This window comes from Penicillium canariense, assembly GCF_028826845.1.
Source record: "Penicillium canariense strain IBT 26290 chromosome Unknown utg000002l_segment0_segment0, whole genome shotgun sequence".
Taxonomy (NCBI): Eukaryota; Fungi; Ascomycota; class Eurotiomycetes; order Eurotiales; family Aspergillaceae; genus Penicillium; species Penicillium canariense.
The window spans coordinates 3904383-3923164 of NW_026622729.1; the positions used below are offsets into that span (position 1 = coordinate 3904383).

The 18782-nt window shown below is 55.4% G+C and overlaps 10 protein-coding genes across 10 annotated transcripts; 6 read left to right on the forward strand and 4 right to left on the reverse strand.

The window, feature by feature from the left end:
- Window positions 1-17: 17 nt before the first annotated feature.
- Window positions 18-2259, forward strand: N7482_004589 (Zn(II)2Cys6 transcription factor; the record flags this gene model as incomplete). The annotated part of the gene is made up of 5 exons (XM_056686714.1): window positions 18-91; window positions 142-298; window positions 356-411; window positions 471-871; window positions 929-2259. The coding sequence occupies 5 exons, from the start codon at window positions 18-20 to the stop codon at window positions 2257-2259; spliced, it is 2019 nt and encodes a 672-aa protein (XP_056545456.1).
- A 223-nt stretch (window positions 2260-2482) lies between these two features.
- Window positions 2483-4101, reverse strand: N7482_004590 (Kynureninase 2; the record flags this gene model as incomplete). The annotated part of the gene is made up of 4 exons (XM_056686715.1): window positions 2483-2898; window positions 2978-3455; window positions 3511-3848; window positions 3906-4101. 4 exons carry the CDS (start codon window positions 4099-4101, stop codon window positions 2483-2485), a joined length of 1428 nt encoding a protein of 475 aa, XP_056545457.1.
- An 886-nt stretch (window positions 4102-4987) lies between these two features.
- N7482_004591 (indoleamine 2,3-dioxygenase) lies at window positions 4988-6420 on the forward strand (the record flags this gene model as incomplete). The annotated part of the gene is made up of 3 exons (XM_056686716.1): window positions 4988-5281; window positions 5375-6025; window positions 6046-6420. The coding sequence occupies 3 exons, from the start codon at window positions 4988-4990 to the stop codon at window positions 6418-6420; spliced, it is 1320 nt and encodes a 439-aa protein (XP_056545458.1).
- Window positions 6421-6816: 396 nt separating this feature from the next.
- On the reverse strand, window positions 6817-7428 carry N7482_004592 (uncharacterized protein; the record flags this gene model as incomplete). Its single annotated transcript, XM_056686717.1, has 1 exon — window positions 6817-7428. The coding sequence occupies one exon, from the start codon at window positions 7426-7428 to the stop codon at window positions 6817-6819; it is 612 nt and encodes a 203-aa protein (XP_056545459.1).
- A 1336-nt stretch (window positions 7429-8764) lies between these two features.
- yaf9 (YEATS domain-containing protein YAF9) lies at window positions 8765-9576 on the reverse strand (the record flags this gene model as incomplete). The annotated part of the gene is made up of 3 exons (XM_056686718.1): window positions 8765-9002; window positions 9056-9477; window positions 9544-9576. The coding sequence occupies 3 exons, from the start codon at window positions 9574-9576 to the stop codon at window positions 8765-8767; spliced, it is 693 nt and encodes a 230-aa protein (XP_056545460.1).
- Window positions 9577-9811: 235 nt separating this feature from the next.
- Window positions 9812-10869, forward strand: horA (ubiquinone biosynthesis protein COQ11; the record flags this gene model as incomplete). Its single annotated transcript, XM_056686719.1, has 4 exons — window positions 9812-9857; window positions 9909-9963; window positions 10030-10370; window positions 10448-10869. 4 exons carry the CDS (start codon window positions 9812-9814, stop codon window positions 10867-10869), a joined length of 864 nt encoding a protein of 287 aa, XP_056545461.1.
- A 164-nt stretch (window positions 10870-11033) lies between these two features.
- Window positions 11034-12046, reverse strand: N7482_004595 (pre-mRNA-splicing factor SYF2; the record flags this gene model as incomplete). The annotated part of the gene is made up of 3 exons (XM_056686720.1): window positions 11034-11081; window positions 11140-11775; window positions 11858-12046. 3 exons carry the CDS (start codon window positions 12044-12046, stop codon window positions 11034-11036), a joined length of 873 nt encoding a protein of 290 aa, XP_056545462.1.
- Window positions 12047-12290: 244 nt separating this feature from the next.
- On the forward strand, window positions 12291-14222 carry N7482_004596 (uncharacterized protein; the record flags this gene model as incomplete). Its single annotated transcript, XM_056686721.1, has 1 exon — window positions 12291-14222. The coding sequence occupies one exon, from the start codon at window positions 12291-12293 to the stop codon at window positions 14220-14222; it is 1932 nt and encodes a 643-aa protein (XP_056545463.1).
- A 1208-nt stretch (window positions 14223-15430) lies between these two features.
- On the forward strand, window positions 15431-16413 carry N7482_004597 (uncharacterized protein; the record flags this gene model as incomplete). The annotated part of the gene is made up of 2 exons (XM_056686722.1): window positions 15431-15798; window positions 15903-16413. The coding sequence occupies 2 exons, from the start codon at window positions 15431-15433 to the stop codon at window positions 16411-16413; spliced, it is 879 nt and encodes a 292-aa protein (XP_056545464.1).
- Window positions 16414-18174: 1761 nt separating this feature from the next.
- On the forward strand, window positions 18175-18651 carry N7482_004598 (uncharacterized protein; the record flags this gene model as incomplete). Its single annotated transcript, XM_056686723.1, has 1 exon — window positions 18175-18651. One exon carries the CDS (start codon window positions 18175-18177, stop codon window positions 18649-18651), a length of 477 nt encoding a protein of 158 aa, XP_056545465.1.
- Window positions 18652-18782: the final 131 nt, after the last annotated feature.

The window sequence follows — 18782 nt, forward strand, 5'->3', positions numbered from 1 at the left end:
AGAATCGTACCATTGATATGGAGAATACCGACCCCCACTACTCAGAAAGACCCACAAAAGGGTCCGGCAAGCCTGTGAGCCATGCAGGTGGGTACAAGGTATACCCCTAGTGGTGAAATGCCCTACTAACAAGAATTTCAGGCGGAAGAAGGCTAAATGTCCTGGAGAGCAGCCGGTCTGCTCTCTATGTGCTAGGCTGCGTCAGGAATGCGTATATGCAGAGGAACGGCGACGGCTACAGGCTTTAGAGGAAGCTTCAAGGTTTCATGCAGCAAGCCTACCAGCCCCGCAGACGCTGGTATGTCTCTCTGGTAGTATAATGAGGGTGGCAGATGTTGACAGCGCCTCCTTACAGGAAGACAGGTTGCGGAGCTTAGAAGGCAAGCTAGGAGAGGTCATCGACCATTTAGGGTATGAGCATGAATATTCCTTGCTTATTCAAGATTAGGAATTGCTGAACTTGATATCAGTGCCAGCTCGAAAGCAAACACTTCCGTGGCAAATGACACTCACTTGCCCAGTGGAATGACCACGTCCGGCACAAGTGCAACGGTTGTTCTACCTCCTTGGACGGCGATCGGTCCCATAGCGGAGCTGTACTTGTTATATTGCGAATCGCAGCCTCTGCCCCTGTTTCACAGGAGCAGTTTCATCAACAGCCTGCAAACACGGGATATCGAAGTCATCTACGCCATCTTAGCCTTGAGCCTAAGGTTTTCAGATTCGCACCGGGATTCTCACAATTTAACCGAACAGGTAAATAGCTATGCTGAAGTAGCGCGCGGCCTTGTGATGAAGCGGGTCTCGGAAGGGCCAGTTGAGGTCTCAACACTCCAATGTCTTTGTCTACTGAGCTTGGTGGATTTTACAAGTGAGCATGCTGACCAATCTTTGTGAAACCAACTTGGTTAATGTTTGTGCCTTATAGATGGGAATACGCATCGCTCCAGCATTCACAGCAGCCTTGCCATGAACCTGGCTCAATGCGCAAATCTCGGCCTAGAGCCCCGCGCCCCAATCAGCGAGATCCACCGCGAAGAGCGCAGACGCTGTTTCTGGAGCATCTGTCTGCTGAAGCGACTACACGGTGGCGACTTTTCAGTAGATCTTCCGGAAGTAGGGGGCCCTGCTTATCCTCAGAGTCCACCTAGACCACCACGAATGCTCTCCCCAGGTCCTACACCCCCCGAAACGCGGAGAAGCGATATCCAAGATCAAGGCATCATTGCCTATGTCATCATGCTGAGCGAGGCCTTTGCACGGACTGCACGATATGTACGGCTCCGAGGACGACCGAGCAATGTCCCGCCGTGGTCACCGCACTCCGATTATTCGAAGATCATTGCACTACAGATGGACCTCGAGACGCGCATGCCTCTCACACATCGATTCAAACCGGCCAACCTCAGCGACAGATCCTTGGAGGAGCTACAAGCTCACCGAGAATACTGGGGACCTTGGTTCTTGAACCAATTCATGTACCATACCATGCTGTGCCTGCTCAATCATCCGCTTTTGCTATCCCTGAGCCTGCGCACTTTCCGGAGCACTATCCCCGAGATATTCCTCCAGCATACCTCCGACCTGATCTCTTCCCATACCACCTGGATCATCCACTTCATCAACTACTTCGAAGAGAAATCCTTCTTCATTTCCGACCCACTACTGGGCTATAGCGCCGCCGTCGTCGCCACCATCGAGCTGCAGCTCAGCTTCACCGAGAACCCCACCATCCGCAACCAGAAGCGCGACCGCTTCACCAAATGCGTCAAGTTCGTCCAGCAGATCGGCGAGCAATGGCCTCACATGGCCCGCCTCGCTCAACGACTGCAGCACCTCGAAGACGCCGTCTCCGCCACCTACCAATCCGACCCCGACGCGCAGAACCAAAGCCTCCTGATCGACCTCTCCCGATTCTGGGAAATCCTCGAGTACTCATCGAACAGTGACGCAAACTCTGCCCGCCGTCTTTTCGGCGACTCACTGTACACAGGTCCCTCCCCTGCAAATGCGGAAGTGTCACAGACTTCTCCACTGCCTGCGCCAACGCGCATTGGCGAGGAGAGGCCGGCGAGTCTCCAGTCGCCGCGCTTTGGTTCCAATGCGGCATTTGCGGACTACTCGGCCAACTCGCTGGTCTCTCCACAGCAGCTGACTTTGACAAACGACGACTTTTCGATTCTTGCAACGAACTTCTTTTCGCAGGGACAGGAGTTCCTGCGTGGTGGGGATACTTGGGATAATATTGGGAACTTTTAGCTTTTAGCAAGGGGCGCTTGAGGCTGTGAGCTATTCAGACTACATAGTCCATGCTGTACTTTCAGCCTTGAAGAGCTGGAGATACTGCAATACATCAACTTTGTAGAATTTCCTAAAAACGCTTCCTATCCAGCCTATGCAATATGTTTCATCTAGGGTATTTCCCAAGAACAAAACAAAACAAAACAAAACAGAAAGACAGAATATGCCCTAGATGCCATAATCATGACGACAAAGCGCCCTTGAAAACCTGTACAAACGTAAACACCTCTAAAAACGTGTTGTACAACGGCACCGGCGCCACGCGCACAACATCCGGCTCGCGCTTATCGCAAATAATGCCCGCGTCCTGCAGTCGCTGGGCCACCTTATGCAAGAGCCCCGGCTTGAGTAGGACACTAAGCTGTGCGCCACGGGCGTGCGGGTCTGACGGGGTGATAATAGTGAATTGGCGGTCTGCGTCGGTGGTATCCTTCAGGAGGAGGTACTCCAGGTACGCGGTTAACTTGAAGGATTTCTGGCGCAGGTCTGCCATGGTGGTTTTGTCGAAAACGGAGAGCGAGGCGCAGAGCGTGGTCAGGTCGATGACGGAGGGGTTGGAGATGACGAAGCCGTTAGCGCCGGGGATGGGCTTGAATTCTGGAGAATGTTAGCAGCTGCCGCCGTTCCGTCCCGTTGCGTCTCAAGGGGTTGCTCAAGGGAACAATTCGGCACTTACTGTTGTCCATCTTGAAACGCACGGATCGGTCGCCGCCGTACCAGCCGGTCAGACGGTGCCGGAACTTGGGCGAATCCTCGCCCTCGCTGTAGTCGACTTGGCCGTGCCGCTCGTGCACGAAGAGGCCGCCCATCGCGCCGGGCCCGGAATTGCCGTACTTATACGTGCACCAGACGGCGAAGTCGACGTTCCACTCGTGCAGCTTGATCTCGACGTTGCCGTAGGCGTGAGCCAGGTCCCAGCCCACGGTGAGCCCGCGGTCCTGCGCGTACTTGGTGATCGTGGGGATGTCGAAGAGCTGGCCAGTGTAGTACTGAATGCCTGGGAGGAGAAGCAGAGCAGCGTCATGGGCATGTTGGTCGATGTATGAGAGGATTTTCTCAGTGGCGATCTCGTACGTGCCCTCGTCGGGGCCGATGAGGACCATGTTCTGCTTGGCGTCCAGACCGTGCCAGGCAAGGTGTGATTCAATAGCGTACTAGTGGTCGAGTTAGTTGCTTGTTTGCAGCGTCTGGGTCTTTGTGAACGCTTACATGGTCACTGGGGAACGCTTTCCAGTCCATCAAAATCTTCTTCTTGGTCTCTGTGGGCTTGTAGAAGCTCGCCAGCAGAAGATGCAGGTTGGTCGTCAACGTGCCCATCGCAGCGACCTCTTCTGGCGCGGCGCCTACAATCTTGCACATGGAAGCTGACGCCTGCTCGGAGAGCAGCTGCCACTGCGACAGCGGGGAATCTTCAATGTCGGTGAAGTGGCCGCAGACGCCGATGGACGCCCATGTGTCGAGCTGCGCCTCCATGTACTTAGCTGTCACCTTGGGCTGAATGCCCAGTGAGTTGCCGCAGAAGTAGATACTAGGCTCAGATGAAAGGCCTGTTATCAGGAGTCAGCAACCTGGCAACACCGCGCCACCATAGCTCTCGCTCGTACCTGGCTTGGCCAGCTTTTTGCTGGCGAGATTGGCCTTGGACGGGATAATAAACTCGTCGCGCATCTGGCGCACTGGATCAGCCTTATCGAGAGAAGCGGCATACTCCTGTGTGGCCGCCTCGGCGGGAAAAACAGGCTTGGGCGCCTTGATGCCATTGACGCCGTTGACACCGTTGAGACCGTTTGTGCCTGTCATGTTGATCTGGGAGTGTATGTGGGGGTGGGGAGGTAACTATGGTGACAATGGCGACGTTGGCAGCGCACAACACCCAGAACTGGTCGGTGTAAATCGAGGGGCACGACTGGAATGCAGACAAGACGCAACGCACGCTCCAGCTGCATTTTATAATTGACTGATCAATCGGAGACGAGGGAAGAGTGCAATCCGGACGGGCGCATCCGCATCCACCTCCGCGATCCGTCCCCACCTTCTGTTGGCCCGTCTGTGGCTGCGTTGCCGAGGTGGAGTCTCCGTCGTTGCAATCTTCGTGATTGCAGAACTCAATTATTGTTCGGACCAACCCGATGACCGGCCTGCTTGTGAAATGAAGTAGAGTGAAGGAGAAATGGACGCCCAAGCTTGGTGTGATAGGCGATCAGCGCCATCGCGATGCACGTTGTACAAGGGTGTCTACAAGGTTCTTTACGAGAGTATCCACCTCCGCAGGTTTGCTTTTGCTCGAGTCCTCAGGCCGCACATTGCTCACTTTGCTTGTAGAACTCGGATTTATTGAGCTTCCAGCTTGGTTCCTGGTCCCTGGGAATAAACTAGCACCAAATAAATGTCGGGCCGGACAACGATGACCGCTTCTCGACGTCACCCGGAACACGGATGTCGATCCGCCCGCGATCCGCCTTGTATAGTTTTGAAGTTGGCAAGTGGCCGCTGCAAGCCGGATCGCATCCATAATCGATATTGCGTCGTATTATGGCCATATAATTAGGAGCCCACTGTTATCAAGGCAGGCCGGTGATTCCCCAGCACCATTTAAACTTCCTGGGCGCCTGCCAACTTGCCTGTCTTCATCTCACCGTTCTTGTCTCACCATCCCTTTGCGACTCATTGATATCAATCGCCCACTATGATCCCCTCCCCCGAGATCAATCTCGACGACTATGCCGTCTCCCCTCTTCACGGCTTCCTCCCGAACGGTCTCCCGCTTCAGAAGCTGCCCCATGCGTACTACGCGGAATGGGAAAACCTCGCCGTCCGGCTGCCGGATCTGATCAAAACCGGCCAGATCAGAGGATCAGTCAATGCCTTGCCTGTTCTGACGACGACGTGGTTACAAACCGAGCCGGAGTGGCGTCGTGCGTACTCGATCCTGGGATTCCTCACGCACGCCTACATCTGGGGGGGCGAGAAGCCCAAGGATGTAAGCAACCTCCGAGCCTTTGCTCTCCTATAAGCCCTTTCGTCTTATGTTCTCTCTGGTATCATGCAATACTAATCTGCACATTTACCCCAGACTTTGCCTCCTTGTATTGCAAAGCCCTTTCTCAAAATCTCGAAGCACCTCGAGCTCCCTCCCTGCGCCACCTACGCAGCCCTTACCCTCTGGAACTACACCACAACCGCAGAGCTCGACATCACCGAGCCCGACCACCTATCTGTGCTCACCTCATTCACCGGCACAAAGGATGAAGAATGGTTCATGGTCCTCTCCGTCGCCATCGAAGCCAAGGGTGCCCGGCTGGTCCCGCTGATGCTCGATGCCATTGCTGCAGCTGCAGCCCACGACGTGCCACGCCTGACCGCGCTGCTGTGCCGCTTCACAGATGGCCTGCAAGACCTCAGAGGCACTCTCGCGCGGATGTGCGAGAAAAATGCGCCGCACGTCTTCTTCCACCAGCTGCGGCCCTTCCTGGCCGGAAGCAAGAACATGGCTGCGGCCGGCTTGCCGTCTGGCGTGTTCTATGATTTGGGCGCCGGCCAAGGCGAGTGGCATCAGTATAGCGGCGGCAGCAACGCGCAGAGCTCGCTCATTCAGACCTTTGATATCTTCTTGGGGGTAAATCACTCCGCGACAGGGAGCTTGAATCCCTCGGGGTTTAGCTACATTCAGGTCCGGCATCTCCCTCCACGCTCCAGCACCATATACAATATGCAAGAAGACCTCGTATACTAAACTTGAAACAGGATATGAGAAACTACATGCCAGCCCCGCACAAGCGCTTCCTGGAGACGCTCTCCGCCCTCTCCAACGTCCGTCCCTACGTAGCCTCCACTCAGGCCGACTCGCCCCTCAAGGAAGCATTCAACGCCGCCGTTCTCTCGCTCAGCTCCTTCCGCGACACCCACATCCAGATCGTCTCGCGCTACATCATCATGCCAGCCCGCAGCAACGCGCCTGTGGAACAGCCCTTGCGGGAAAAGGTCAATCTAGCCACGGCAAGCACCCAGGTGAAGGGGCTTAGCGAGGCTAATCCCACCGGGCTCTATGGGACGGGTGGCACGAACTTGATACCCTTTCTGAAACAGACCCGGGACACGACTAAGTCTGCTACATGCTAGAGCTAGATCTAGATCTAGATCTAGGAGGCGCTGTTTGGTTTTGTTTTGTTTTGTTTTTCGTTTTACTATCTCGATACATAGCGGTGCGATAGAGCGTTCGGCGTTGAGACTTTATTCGGTTGAGGGTTGCGAACCAATTCTTGAGAGGGTATCAACTTCGGGTCTTGTTAGAGTGATACGTGATAGGTGATATAGGTGATAGATAGGCCTAATTTAAATGAACTCCGCGTTCACAGAATATGTCAAGATCTACATTTCTACGTGATGATTTAGATAAATGTAGAGAGATCAAATATCCGGCCGTTATTCATGATATTAATCCTAAGACCGGTCTTGGACCGGGGGGGATTATCAAACAAAGTCATCGATGCGAGACACTGTACTTGAAACCTCCGCTTACAGCAGCGCGATGACCGCAACGACCGCAGCAGCGCCCATGGGCGCGGCGGTAACCATCGCCGCAGCCGCGTTAGGCGTCGACGTCGCCGCAGCCGCCGTAAACGACGCCAAACCACCCGTCACAGTCAGCGTCTGATACAAGACATCGCTGCTGGGAACAGTCTCGACAGTAGAAAAACTCGTCGTAGTCGTGACGCCAGCGCCCTCGGCCGTGATATCCATACGGACGGTGCATTTCGCCGACTCAGAAGAGTGGGTGAAGGTGCAAGCAAGATCCTCGCCGCCCTTCTCAGTGACCGTCACGCCGTCAACTTCGACGCTCGCGTAGAACGGCTCCGAGAAGCTGAAGGTGCTGGGGCCGGCGATGAGCGTTAGCGGCTTGGACAGGCTGCAGTCGGTCGTGGGGGCGCCGCTGAGACAGTTGATTTCGTAGGTTGTGGCGACGGCGTCGATGCCGATCACGCTGCCGGCGTAGCTGGTGGAGGTGCGGACGGGGACGTCCGAGAAGGTGTAGGAGGCGCCGAAGTAGCTGATCACCGTGGAGCTGGCACTAGTCTCGGCGGCGGCGAGGGCCGCGAGGGTTGAGAGGAGAAGAGTTGAGGTGTACATAGTGTTGATTAAGTCCCGAATACTGGAGTTCCGACTTCAAGTAGCGCTCAATGGTGGTGCTTTGTGCTTTGTATGTACAGGTGCACTGGTGTATGGGATGTATGGAATATATGGCGAGATGGGAGCAGGGAAAAGGGGGCAGCGACGCTTCTTTTAAGGCCGCCATTGTGGACATGGGCGCTGCTTCTTTTTAAGCCGCAATCTCTGCGTGCTACCATGCCACCGCACTAGCGACGAGAACGACTAGCAAGTCAACCTCGCATTTATTAGTGCCTGGGGGAGCCAAAGGGTCTGAAGGCCCTGGTCGAATAACAGGGCCGCAGGGACCCGCCATACCCGCATTCCAGCCCTATCTGGAGGGCCTAGCGTGGCCCCCGTCTCACGGAGGCTATGGTTGCCCCCTGCGCCTCCTCTGATCACCGCTAATTGCTCGGGGACTCCTGCATTGGGGGTTCCGGAAGTCCGCTGTGATGAGTCTGAATGGCCCCTGAATGGTTGGGTGGTGGGGGCCAAATCTTGCTTGGCGTGCAATATCTACGCTAGGGTTCGGCGCCACAGGGACCGGCGCTTGGGGCCAAACCCGAATGCCGCTTGCTGGTGCCTACACCCCAAAATAAGCCAAGTAATAAAAAAATTCAAGTCGAACAAACGCAGTCCATCTGGTTGCCGGCCATCTAACTACCTAGATGAGAGGCATGGCACGCCATGAATGTCACCCTTGGAACATTCTCTTCTAGACATTGGGTGCACGGCCAAATCTTGGGACGATCAAATATACACAGTAGACCGAGACTCTGCAACGGTTTAAAAGTATATTATTGAGAAGTATTATTGTTGTGATTGCGTTGATGCCATCGATGCCGAGGTGACAGCGCCGTATTGGCTTGAATTACCAGACCTAAAGCTTCATTCTGCTCTCTTGGTCCAAGTATGTCACGGCTAAACAGGGCACGGTCCTCACGCTGCCCCAGGTCTTGGCGCGTCAATCGCAGCCTCAGCTTGGGTGATCTAGGGTTCGGAGGCATCGCCTCCGGGGATAGACCGGTAATGTCGGTAGGCGGGCCAACAGAGAGCCCATATCCCCCTCCCCGATCACCAGCTGTAGCTCTCACAAAATGGCATGTCTCGTGCGCAGGGCCATGCTTGTAGGCGCACTTAGAGGGAAAGCATGTCGAAAAGCTTCAGTCTGAGCGGTTCGTGAAAGTCCATGCCGTTCGCGATTAGATAGTGTTGAGTGCCAGTAGCTCATGAGTCCAGGTGCATACCGCACCGCGAGGGAGGATGCCCTCCCTTTGCATCACAAACCCAGAAAATAATCGAATGATAAAGGCCACGATCATCTCTTCTTCGTGGAAGCAGGCACGCCCTCCGTCTCCCGCAGTTCCGCCAGATACTTCTCCCGCTCAATCAGCTTCTCCTTTTCCTCCTTGATCATCTGCTCGACAGTCTTCGTCGCCTCCGCCATCCGATCCAACTCCTTCCCCTCGGTCGCCCGACTATACGGATTCTTCGGCGAATCACCCAACGGGATCTCCGCTGTCCGACCATTCATCTTCGCATTCTTGCCTTTCCCCCTCGGTGCCGGCGGCGCGCCAATGGGCGCTCCCCCGTCAGCATTTCATAGAACGGCTCAACAGGCTCATTGAAAATAACCTCTTCGTAGTTCTGGCTCACAACCACCTCGCGCCGCTCCTTCATGCCCTCCGCGTCCGGGCCGTATGGATGCAGCTTCAGGCTGTGCCACAGCGTCTGCGGCTTCTCGCCGGACTCGGGGAGGAAGTACAGCTTGATCTGGATCTCGAACTCGCCCCAGCCTGTCTCGACGACTTCAAAGGGGGGCGTTTCAATTGTGCGCACCGCTTGCGCATAGGTCTCGTGCAGCTTGAATTGCACCTTCTTCAGCCAGTAGGAAATGTCTTCGTCGTTGACGCCTTTTACGAAGATGCGCCATTGGTGCGTGTGATCAGGTGGCGCGTTCGCGGGCCGCTTCTCGGGGTCGAACGGCTGGGCTTCGCTGCCGAAGATGAATGGGCGGAAGACTGAGACGCCCTGTGCATGGGGGAGTGGTTAGTCTGGGTCTTGGGAAGGAAAGGGTGTGGAGAGGTGGATACTGACTTTGACGCGCTTGTTACCCGTTGCTGAAGGCATGGTCAACGAGTTGGAAACTTTGTGATAAGAAGAGCAGGTCACGCAGGGCGGCGGCAACCAAATGGCGCGACGGGAAAAGGGCAGATGTAACGCACGTGACACGGTGACGGCATGCCAGAGCTGCCAGTAGCTGGATTTCTTGCGAGCTTGATTGATCGTGATTTTTGCCTCCCTGACTATTGCTTCGCGCTTGAATATCCAGTTTCTGATATTAAACCAAATTTTGACCAGTGCCATGGCTGCCAAGAGGCTTGTTGTCGCCGGAGGCAGTGGCTTCTTAGGTTCGCGTCACCCAGCCCGCTGAAGATGCCCATGCTAAGTGGATGCTACAGGGTCCCGAATTTGCAAATCAGCTGCCTCCCGGGGCTGGGAGGTAACCTCATTAAGGTACGCTTGTCCTCGCACTCGGACCGAACGCCCTCCGGCATGCACGACATGCTAAACTTCCTCTAGTCGATCTGGCGAGCCGCGGTGGGACACAGTCACAGACTCCTCGGAGCGCCCAAGCTGGGCTAGCTCTGTGGAATGGGCCAAGGCTGATCTCCTGAAACCGGAGAGCTACAAGCCATTCCTGCATGGGGCGTCTGCTGTCGTTCATTCTATGGGCATTCTCCTCGAAGCCGACTACAAGGGCGTGGTGCAAGGGCGGGAACCGATTATCGGTGGTCTTCAGCGGGCATTTAGCTCGTCGAAGCTGGGGAGCCAGAATCCGCTGCTCAGGAAAGAGGGCGAGGCGCTCGAACCCAAGGAGAAGGATGGACAATTGACTTACGAACTTATGAACAGGGATTCCGGTACGTCTTGGTTGCATTGTATTTACTCTCAGCTAGAAAGCTCTGGAGTGGGATGCTAACACTATTTTCCAATACAGCCATCGCGCTTGCCCAGGAATCCTCAAACGAACATGTCCCCGCCTTCGTGTACATCTCCGCCGCGGCCGGAGCCCCAGTCCTTCCAGCCCGATATATCACCACCAAGCGGGAGGCCGAGGCCACGATCACATCCTCCCTCCCAGAGCTGCGAAGTATCTTTATTCGTCCGGGCTTCATGTACGATTCAAGCAGGAAGTTCACACTGCCAATTGCACTCGGTGGCTTCGTTGCCTCTGAGTTCAATACCCTCCTCGGAAACAAGCTTGGGTTCCTCGGGGCCATGGCGGAGAAGCCGCTCAAAGTTGATGTGGTGGGCGAGGCAGTGGTTGAGGCATTGGAGGACGAGTCGACAAGAGGGGCCGTTGGAACAAAGCAGATTGAGGCGTTGGCAACAAAGGCCTGGAGGAAGACGATGCTCTAGGGCCACTAGGCTCTTATTTGGGCCTCCTTGACGTTTTGCTGGGAGACTCCGCGGGTCACAATAACATAAAAAAGCAGGAGATTCCCGTTGGTGGATGAATTGTCATGCTCCAGGCGTGACGCCGAATCTTCCCCGCATGTATTATACCGCTATTTCATATCGCATTAGATCATTGTACCACGTTCGAAACTGTCCCGGATCTCGGTTGTGTACTAGAAGAGAGTTAGCATCTAGATAACCCGAAAGCGAAGGCGTGGGTGCAACACGTACCTTGTTGTAGAAACGGGCCAGCTTCTGGTTGAACTGCTTGTTCTTCTCGTTGATGTACGTGACATCGGCCTCCTCATCACCACGACGCTCCTTGCGCTTCTTCAAGCGCACCTCCTCGGCCTTTCGAATATCATTGACCAGCTTATCGACATTCGCGCGATTCGGTTTGTTATCAGCAAAGCCCACGCTGTCCGCAGTAGAGTAGAAGCTGCCATTCTTGTCGATTGCGATCATCTCGCCGTCGCTCGTCTCGACAATCTCAAGGTCGCCGTTCGCAGCTGCCTTCTCGATAGCGGCCATCTTCTCCTTTTCATATGCTTCGAGATCGGGTGCGAGTTCGCGCAACTGGCGCTTGTACACTTTTCGGGCATCTTGTGTGTAGTCTTGGAATGCCACATCCTCACGGTGGCGCTGTTTCTTTCCCATGCGCCGGTCCCATTTCTCTGACTCCTCGACGGTCCAGTCCCAAGCGCGTTTGCGTTCGAAATCTTCACCGGCCGCTTCGGTGTCTGCTTTGAGTAGGTTGTGCGAGGCAAAGGCATGCTTGCGGGAGATCGAGTTAAGTAGTCCTGGATCCGTGGCCAGGCGCTGAGTCTCCGCCGCTGTTTCTTTCAAGTTGCGCTCCGTGGCAGATTTCTGGACTCGGGTCAGTCTTCCCATTGATAGATAGGCGGATGGGATCAGAACCTCACATCCGCCGGTGAAATGGTTTACTTACAGCTCGGGCCTGGAGAGCCTTGAATCTATCCTTCCTTTCGCGCGCTTTAGCCGCAGCATCGTCCTCTTTGTTCGCCGCGGGTGGCTCTGACGAGCTCGGAGTCTCCATGGGAGCAGTCTCGATCTGCTCAGGCTGCTCGACGTTCAATTCATCCATCGCAGAGGACTCGGCCTGCCGTGTCTTAGGCATTATTATCCGTATGCAAGTACAACCAGCAAGGCGGGATCGGTTCGTGGTGTATTGAGGAAGTTGGGTGGATGTCGAACCGCAGAGTCTGGCGACAAGATGACAGGCAAGTTCACCGCCTGATAATACCGCCTTGATCTGCCACCCCAGACTACCGCCGCTTATCTGTGTTTATCTTCCATCTCCACCCGTGGGTCGTGGCCTCTCCGCATTTCCTTGGAGCACGCGTGTTGACTCTTTGCCCAATATGGGGAGCCTGTCGTCACAGATTCTAATTGGATCACGGCGGCATATAATGTGCGGTCTGTCTGGGGAACGAGTGACTCGTCGTCTCTCACCTGCTGCTCTCGATGCCGATGCTCAATTGCAAGATCTGTCGCCATCGCAATTACTCCGCTTTATTCTCACGAGCTCAAATCATCTCGGTAATGAGAGTGGGAGCAATTCAACCTTGCGAAAACATGCACTCTTTCTCATTGATACCGAGTGGGTGTCGGGCAATCCACCGCCGGCCTTATGGTGTGCCCTCAAGGGTATCCACCCTACGAATCGAAAAGAAGAAGCAGAACGTCTTAGTTCAGTCAATAACCTGTCATCTCTAAAAACTGTCATAGAGAGACTGGCAGTGGATCGGCAAGGAGCAAAGCTTTTCAACTATCAAATCAGAGCAACTGAGGTCATGCATCGATGTGAAGAGTACAACACATACACGGAGATTGTGTCTGCGCTGAGCGATATCAACACTCGACTCAAACGCCTGGATCTGCCTAAGCTGACGACCAATGATGGCCTATATTATGCAGCTCTCGATCTAGCAATGCCTGCATTCCAGCAATTTTTGTATACCCGCCAAGAAGCACGGTACTACCGCCTGAGTTTTGCCAACGGCGGTTCTGTCATTAACGCGCTGTCCGAGTCAATTGATTCGGTTCTTTTCGAGAGGCCAGATTACGACACAAAATTCTTGCTTGCTGGTCTCACGGGTGAAGGAGATGAGTCTCGGCGGACTCGGCCTACCCTTCACGATGTTCTACATGAAGCACGCGAACAAGACCGGCGGAACTGGAGTACTTACCTCTGCGTTCTTGCCAGGATTCACAGTCGACATGCATTGATCAAATCATGGAAACTCTATATGGCAGAGTTCGATAGCTCTCGTCGAGATGCCTGCCACTTGGCCTACAACGTTGTACTAGCTTTGGTGCGGTCCGGACGGTCAGAGGAAGCCGCAATACTCTTAGAAGACATCTCCCAGCGCAGCAGAGACAATCTGCCCCACATCGCTACATTACACAATTTGCAGGTTTTACTCGATGATCCTGCGGTCAGTGAAGCACTACCAGACTTGATCCAAGGTCACCAGTATGAAGAGCTACTCGAAACGCGTCTCCAGAATATGGAAGCTCGATTGGGAATCCGATGGGAAGGGGTCAACGGGCAAGGCAAGAACAAAGCCCATGTCGGGGTCATGCCAGGTTCGCCATGGGCCGTCTTTAAAGACCAGCCTTTGCTCACAATTGACGGCGACTGCGCTGGCTACGAGGATCCAGTACGACTTTACTCGGAAATCCAAGCCCACGGCTGCTCCAAATCTCGAAGCGACCTGCGACAGATCGTGGACTTGTTAAATGAGCATGATGGCATGGCACAGCGAGTGGAGGTTTGGCCTCTGGACCCGGGCATGCAGGAGATATTTCAAACCGACTTTTCATCCCTCGAGTTCCAGTGGTGCCCCGAACATTCACCCCTCGAGTTCACAGACTCTCCGCTTCCTGCGCTGTCAAACTGGTCTGAAAATTGGACGCCAGCCATGCTGGGATTACTCCGAGCTCGCGGTACGGTCAACGGTGTGCCCCAGGATAACAACAAATGCCAGCATCTGATCCAGCTGGGGACCCTTGACCAGCGGTTCGGCGAAGGCGACTCCTGGCTACCGTCGGCGTACATTGTGGCCTGGGATCGACAGTTTGGCGAGATGATCGCCCTGTACGTGGGGAAAGGCGACGGAATCAGGGACCGTGGCCCCACGCCACCAGACGCCCCCTTTGGCGCCGGCATGCTCATCCGGCCCACGCATATGCCCGGCCAGGAGCCTTGGCCTTGTGATCGTCCTCGTCGGATTCCAGCGAGGTCGTACTACCTGGACATCGATCCGAGCCCAGATCTGGGCTTTCGATAGGGCGGCCCGAAGACATATCGTCGTGCATATGATAGCGTCTTCTGCGAACCCACTGCACGTCCCGACAGGGGACCCCCATTGGGAAATCCTGAATGTGGCGTAAAGGCACGTCTCACATGTAAAACATCGCAGTTCAATCCTCGGAGCACATGAAGAATGTGATTGTGAAGAGAGCAGTCTTGTCCACATTGACTTGTAGTGTAGTAGTCGGATTTCTTTCGCATATCCACGTACCACTTCCTCCAGCAAATGCAGAAGCAATCGAAGTTTTGACTTTGTGCGGCCAACTCGTCGGCCAAGCGGGGATATCCCTGGTGACAGCCTCCAATCAGCACCGTCGTGGAGTTGGTGGTGGCCCTACTCCGTAATCAGCGCCGACAAGTATCCCGACGCGAATCCCTGCTTAGTTGGCCCTTCCCCCCCACACGACCTGTTCCTATCACACAGCCACCAAGCCACCATACCACGCACTCTCGGGCTTTGCCACAGATGGCACTTGGGCAAGGCCACGGGTAGGATCGACGGTAAGGGTAGCCAAGCCACTTGACATCTGACACCTGGAAGGGTCTCGCGTGGGGTTGCCTGAACCGAGGCTGAGTGGTGAGTGGTGAGTGGTGAGCTGAGTGAACTGTGCCTCGCCATGAACAGTAACGTTCTCGTTGGTACCCGTGCCTTCGCCTCATCTCTTCAGGTCCTCTCTTGTCCGACCTCCGCACTAATCCTAGGACCCCATCAAATCACCACACGCCATTTGCACGTCTTGCAGCAGTAGCCTGCAGCAGTGGATGCCTCCTCCACAAGGCTCTCTATTGAGGGGCCATCCGAACCATATGCTTTTCGCATGCGCTTGTGATACTCCTGTGGCCACTGAAGTCTGCCACCTCCCCTCCCCGTGTCTAGCCACGACGGGGTTGTCAACGGTTGGCACATCTACGCAAGCTCCAGGTGCATCAGCTGTGGGGATATGACCGAGTCCTGACCGAGTGGCTCCATGACTATTGCCAATGGTTTGCCGACGTGATGGGAGTGCCAGCGGGAATGTGAAAAGCTGCCCCAGCCGTTGCAGATCCCCTCTAGGAAGGAAGTTGGTGTCTCTGTTTCCACGCCTACATGGTGTATGTAGACCCCGAGTGCTCCGGACGTGGCGTGGAGGCAGTTCCGATCTGACAAATTAAACGTTCCGTGATCGATCGTGGGAGTCCCCGAGAATGAGTGCGGCTTCTGACCGTTCAGACGGCAGGGCCAATGAGCAGCGAGCAGCGGGCTGGGACGAAACGAACTCGCGCCGTTACGAATTTGCCTACGTTGCCTCGGCGCTTGGGCCCATCCGACGCATCAGTCGCAAAGCGCTGCCGCCAAAGTGGTCCGCTTTTTTTCCCCTCCACGATGGCTGCCTCTTTGTGTCGATCGTATCCGACGACGATTGTACGCCGTACATACCACGTATTCCGTGCCCCTCGATGGGGGACCTCCCGGAGGCTGCACAACTGCACGACTACACGACAGCGCAGCGCCAAACGGCCGGCCAACGAACCAGCCATGCCATGCCGGGCTGTCATGCGAGGGATGACCGGAGGTGCGCTGCCGTGAAACACTATTTTACTTTGATTTCCGGGAATACATGCGTTCGATTCAACCGACAGTACTCCGTATAGTGCCCCCGTGTCGCTAGGTTCCCAGCTTCTTCGGTGCTTCGCTGGTCTGCCTCTCTCGCTCTACTGGATGGGGTTTGGCTAGCTGGTTTGACCTCCCGCAGGGCTCGCCACCAGGCAGCCCGTACGGAGGATCTCGTCGTCCTCGCTCCCAATGGCCCCAATTCACCTCACCATGTCCCGCACAGAGCCCAGACGGGACCCGAACATCAGAGCCCACTATCACGGTGAGCCAGGTGCCACTGACGCAGAGCCAGATCCCCTTTGTGGGGTCACAGACGATCTTCTCAGTAGTTGGAATGACTATTGCCAAGCCCTGGCTCGCACGCCAATCATGCCGGGCTAGCGGGTTCCATGCGGAGGTCGTTGTGATTCGAACCCGAGCGCTTGACGCCGGTCGGATGGGTCGTTCCACTGGCGGGCGGGTTTACCCACCCACTGGAGGAGGGCCCAGCCCGTCAGTCAGCATCCGATCGATTGGTGTTCCCCGTTCGCGACGGTCTCAGTGGGTAGTGGTCGCTTGTGCGCTCACTCTATAAAGCGGAGATCGGAGTCTGGGTGGTTCTGCAATTTGGGGGTGGCCCGCTTGCACCGTTCCATGGATCAGGGTTCCTGGCCTATAGTTTGCTTGGTTACTGCTACCATAGAGCCGGTATATGGTGTAGACTGGTAATTTGGGTTGCCTGCCATCGCTTGCGCCCTAATCTTAGGGCAGCAGTCGCTTGGTTACAGGTGGAGACTACTGTACTCCGTATTTCGTACAGGAGGCCGAAATAACTCCTTTGGTCGCATTGTGGGTTGTGGCTTTCGGCCGCAGCAACGCCATTGTCCCTGTGCGCTGCATGGATCCTCGGATGGAGTGTATAGTTGTGCGATTGTAGGGACCGTGGTGAGAGATTGGGTGTTTAGTATTTGCTCGCTGTTTCGTCCTCCTGCTAGTTTGACTCCTGGGCCCCCTCTCTTCTTTCTCAAACATCCATCCCTCTCCTTCACACCCCACTTCCATGATAACACGGAAATAATGAGCCAGTCCTCGGACGACTAGGCAAGGCAGACCCTGGTACATGTCTAGATGCGTGCCCCGGTCTCGACCTCGATCTCAACCGCGACATCCCAGCATCCCGAGTCCCAGGAAACCGCCGGGGGTGGAGCCACCCCTGCCACGGCAGCAGTAACGGCTCCAAATCCAAATTCTGCTTGACCGTCTCTTGTCGCGAGATTCGGAGACCCTCGGGCGTCAGTTTCTGTCAGGAACCGCACAGCTGTTCGTCGGCGTCCTCCAGGGACGGGGCCACAGCCTAGCCTCTTGCCCCCTCCCCTCATCATAACCCACCCTAGCACTCCCGGCGCTCGCCCAGTGATATTGACGGTTCGCACATCCACACCTCCAATCCACTTCGCTGCAAAACCCGCACACACCCCCTTCGCTCGTGGCGAAACCCGCTCGGCCCGTTCCCCGGCTCCTCCCTCTTCATTGCGACCAATCGCCCCCTACCGGACCCAAACTGGATCCCTAGCTTGACCCGACCGGGCCTACCTGACACTCTCTGTGACCGTCATCACTTCCACACCCCAGCCAGCCTGGAAAATTTATAATAATAAAAATCCAAATACGTGCCAATCCACTCTCCATCCCCAATTGGCCTCTGTCACCGGGGCTTGAGGTGATTGGACAGCCCCGGGAGATCGGGAAAAGAGAGAAAATTCGATGTGCGTCGAGGGCTTTTTCAACTATCCTGAGGCTGAAGCTGAATTCCGCTAGCCAAACCTTTGGGTCCAGGCGAAGCTACCACTCTTGGAACCAAAATCCCTCCAGAAACTCTCACAGGGCACCGACTACGATCACCGTCAAGCTTGAATCCACGCTAATTCTTGATATTCTACTCCTTACTTCTGACTCCCTTCCCCATGGCGCCGTTTTCTTGACGGGCTGCATACCCACATGCTGTTTGTCCGATGCCTTTCCTCGCCTGCAGACATATCCAGGATATGCACTGGAGGGAAGCCGATTGACATAATATTTCCCCTCATTCATCTGCACTGAGATATACTTATATAACCAAGATAGGTACCAACAGAAATCGCATCTACGTCTGAGACATTTGAGTCCCCCACCCCTCCCGTGCGGGTGTGGCTGACCTGACCGCTCCGTGGGTCGCATTCAATGTCTACGCCCCAGCTGAAAAAAGAGGGCTGAAAAAAACAAATAAGAATTAAAAGAAGGCTGCATCCGAATACGGAATTCCTATAAAAGCTGCGCCACGGCCCGCCCTCCGGCGCCAGCGCGATTCCGTCACTAGATGTCGAGGACGCCGTCGCAGCAATGTGGGCACACCACACCACCAGACAGGCCCTACGTCAACATCAACTCAGTATCTCGCCCACACCACCCTGACCCGATGCCTGTGGCATATCATCAGCCGTACCCGCGGCATGAACCCCGACACTTCCTCCCGCCGGAACTGCACTACGAACGACCCACGCTGACCACACCACCGGGTCCTCCTCGGCTTCCATCGCTGGGACAGCTACCTGAAAGCAGCGTGGACCCGAGATATATGGTATCCTCAGATCATGGTTACATGAACCGGCCGTTGATGCCACAGGCGCTCCCGTTGCGAATGCATCACCACAGCCCTACCGTCGGCGATCCCCGCGGGTATCCTGGACCTGGCCCTAGCCCTGCGTCGTATGGAGAACTATCGAGTCCTATGTTGAGCCATGGCGGCGATTACGCTCGCCATCGGGTGCGGACACACGACCTGGAGTCCCAGTAAAGTTCCTTCTTTTTCGTTTCTGTCGATTGAACCACCCGTCTGTCTACCTGTCAGTCCGTCCGTCCTCGTGCGGTGTGCTATTGATGCCCAAGCAGCCCAGTACGCCATGGCTTGTAAATAGCACGGATCCA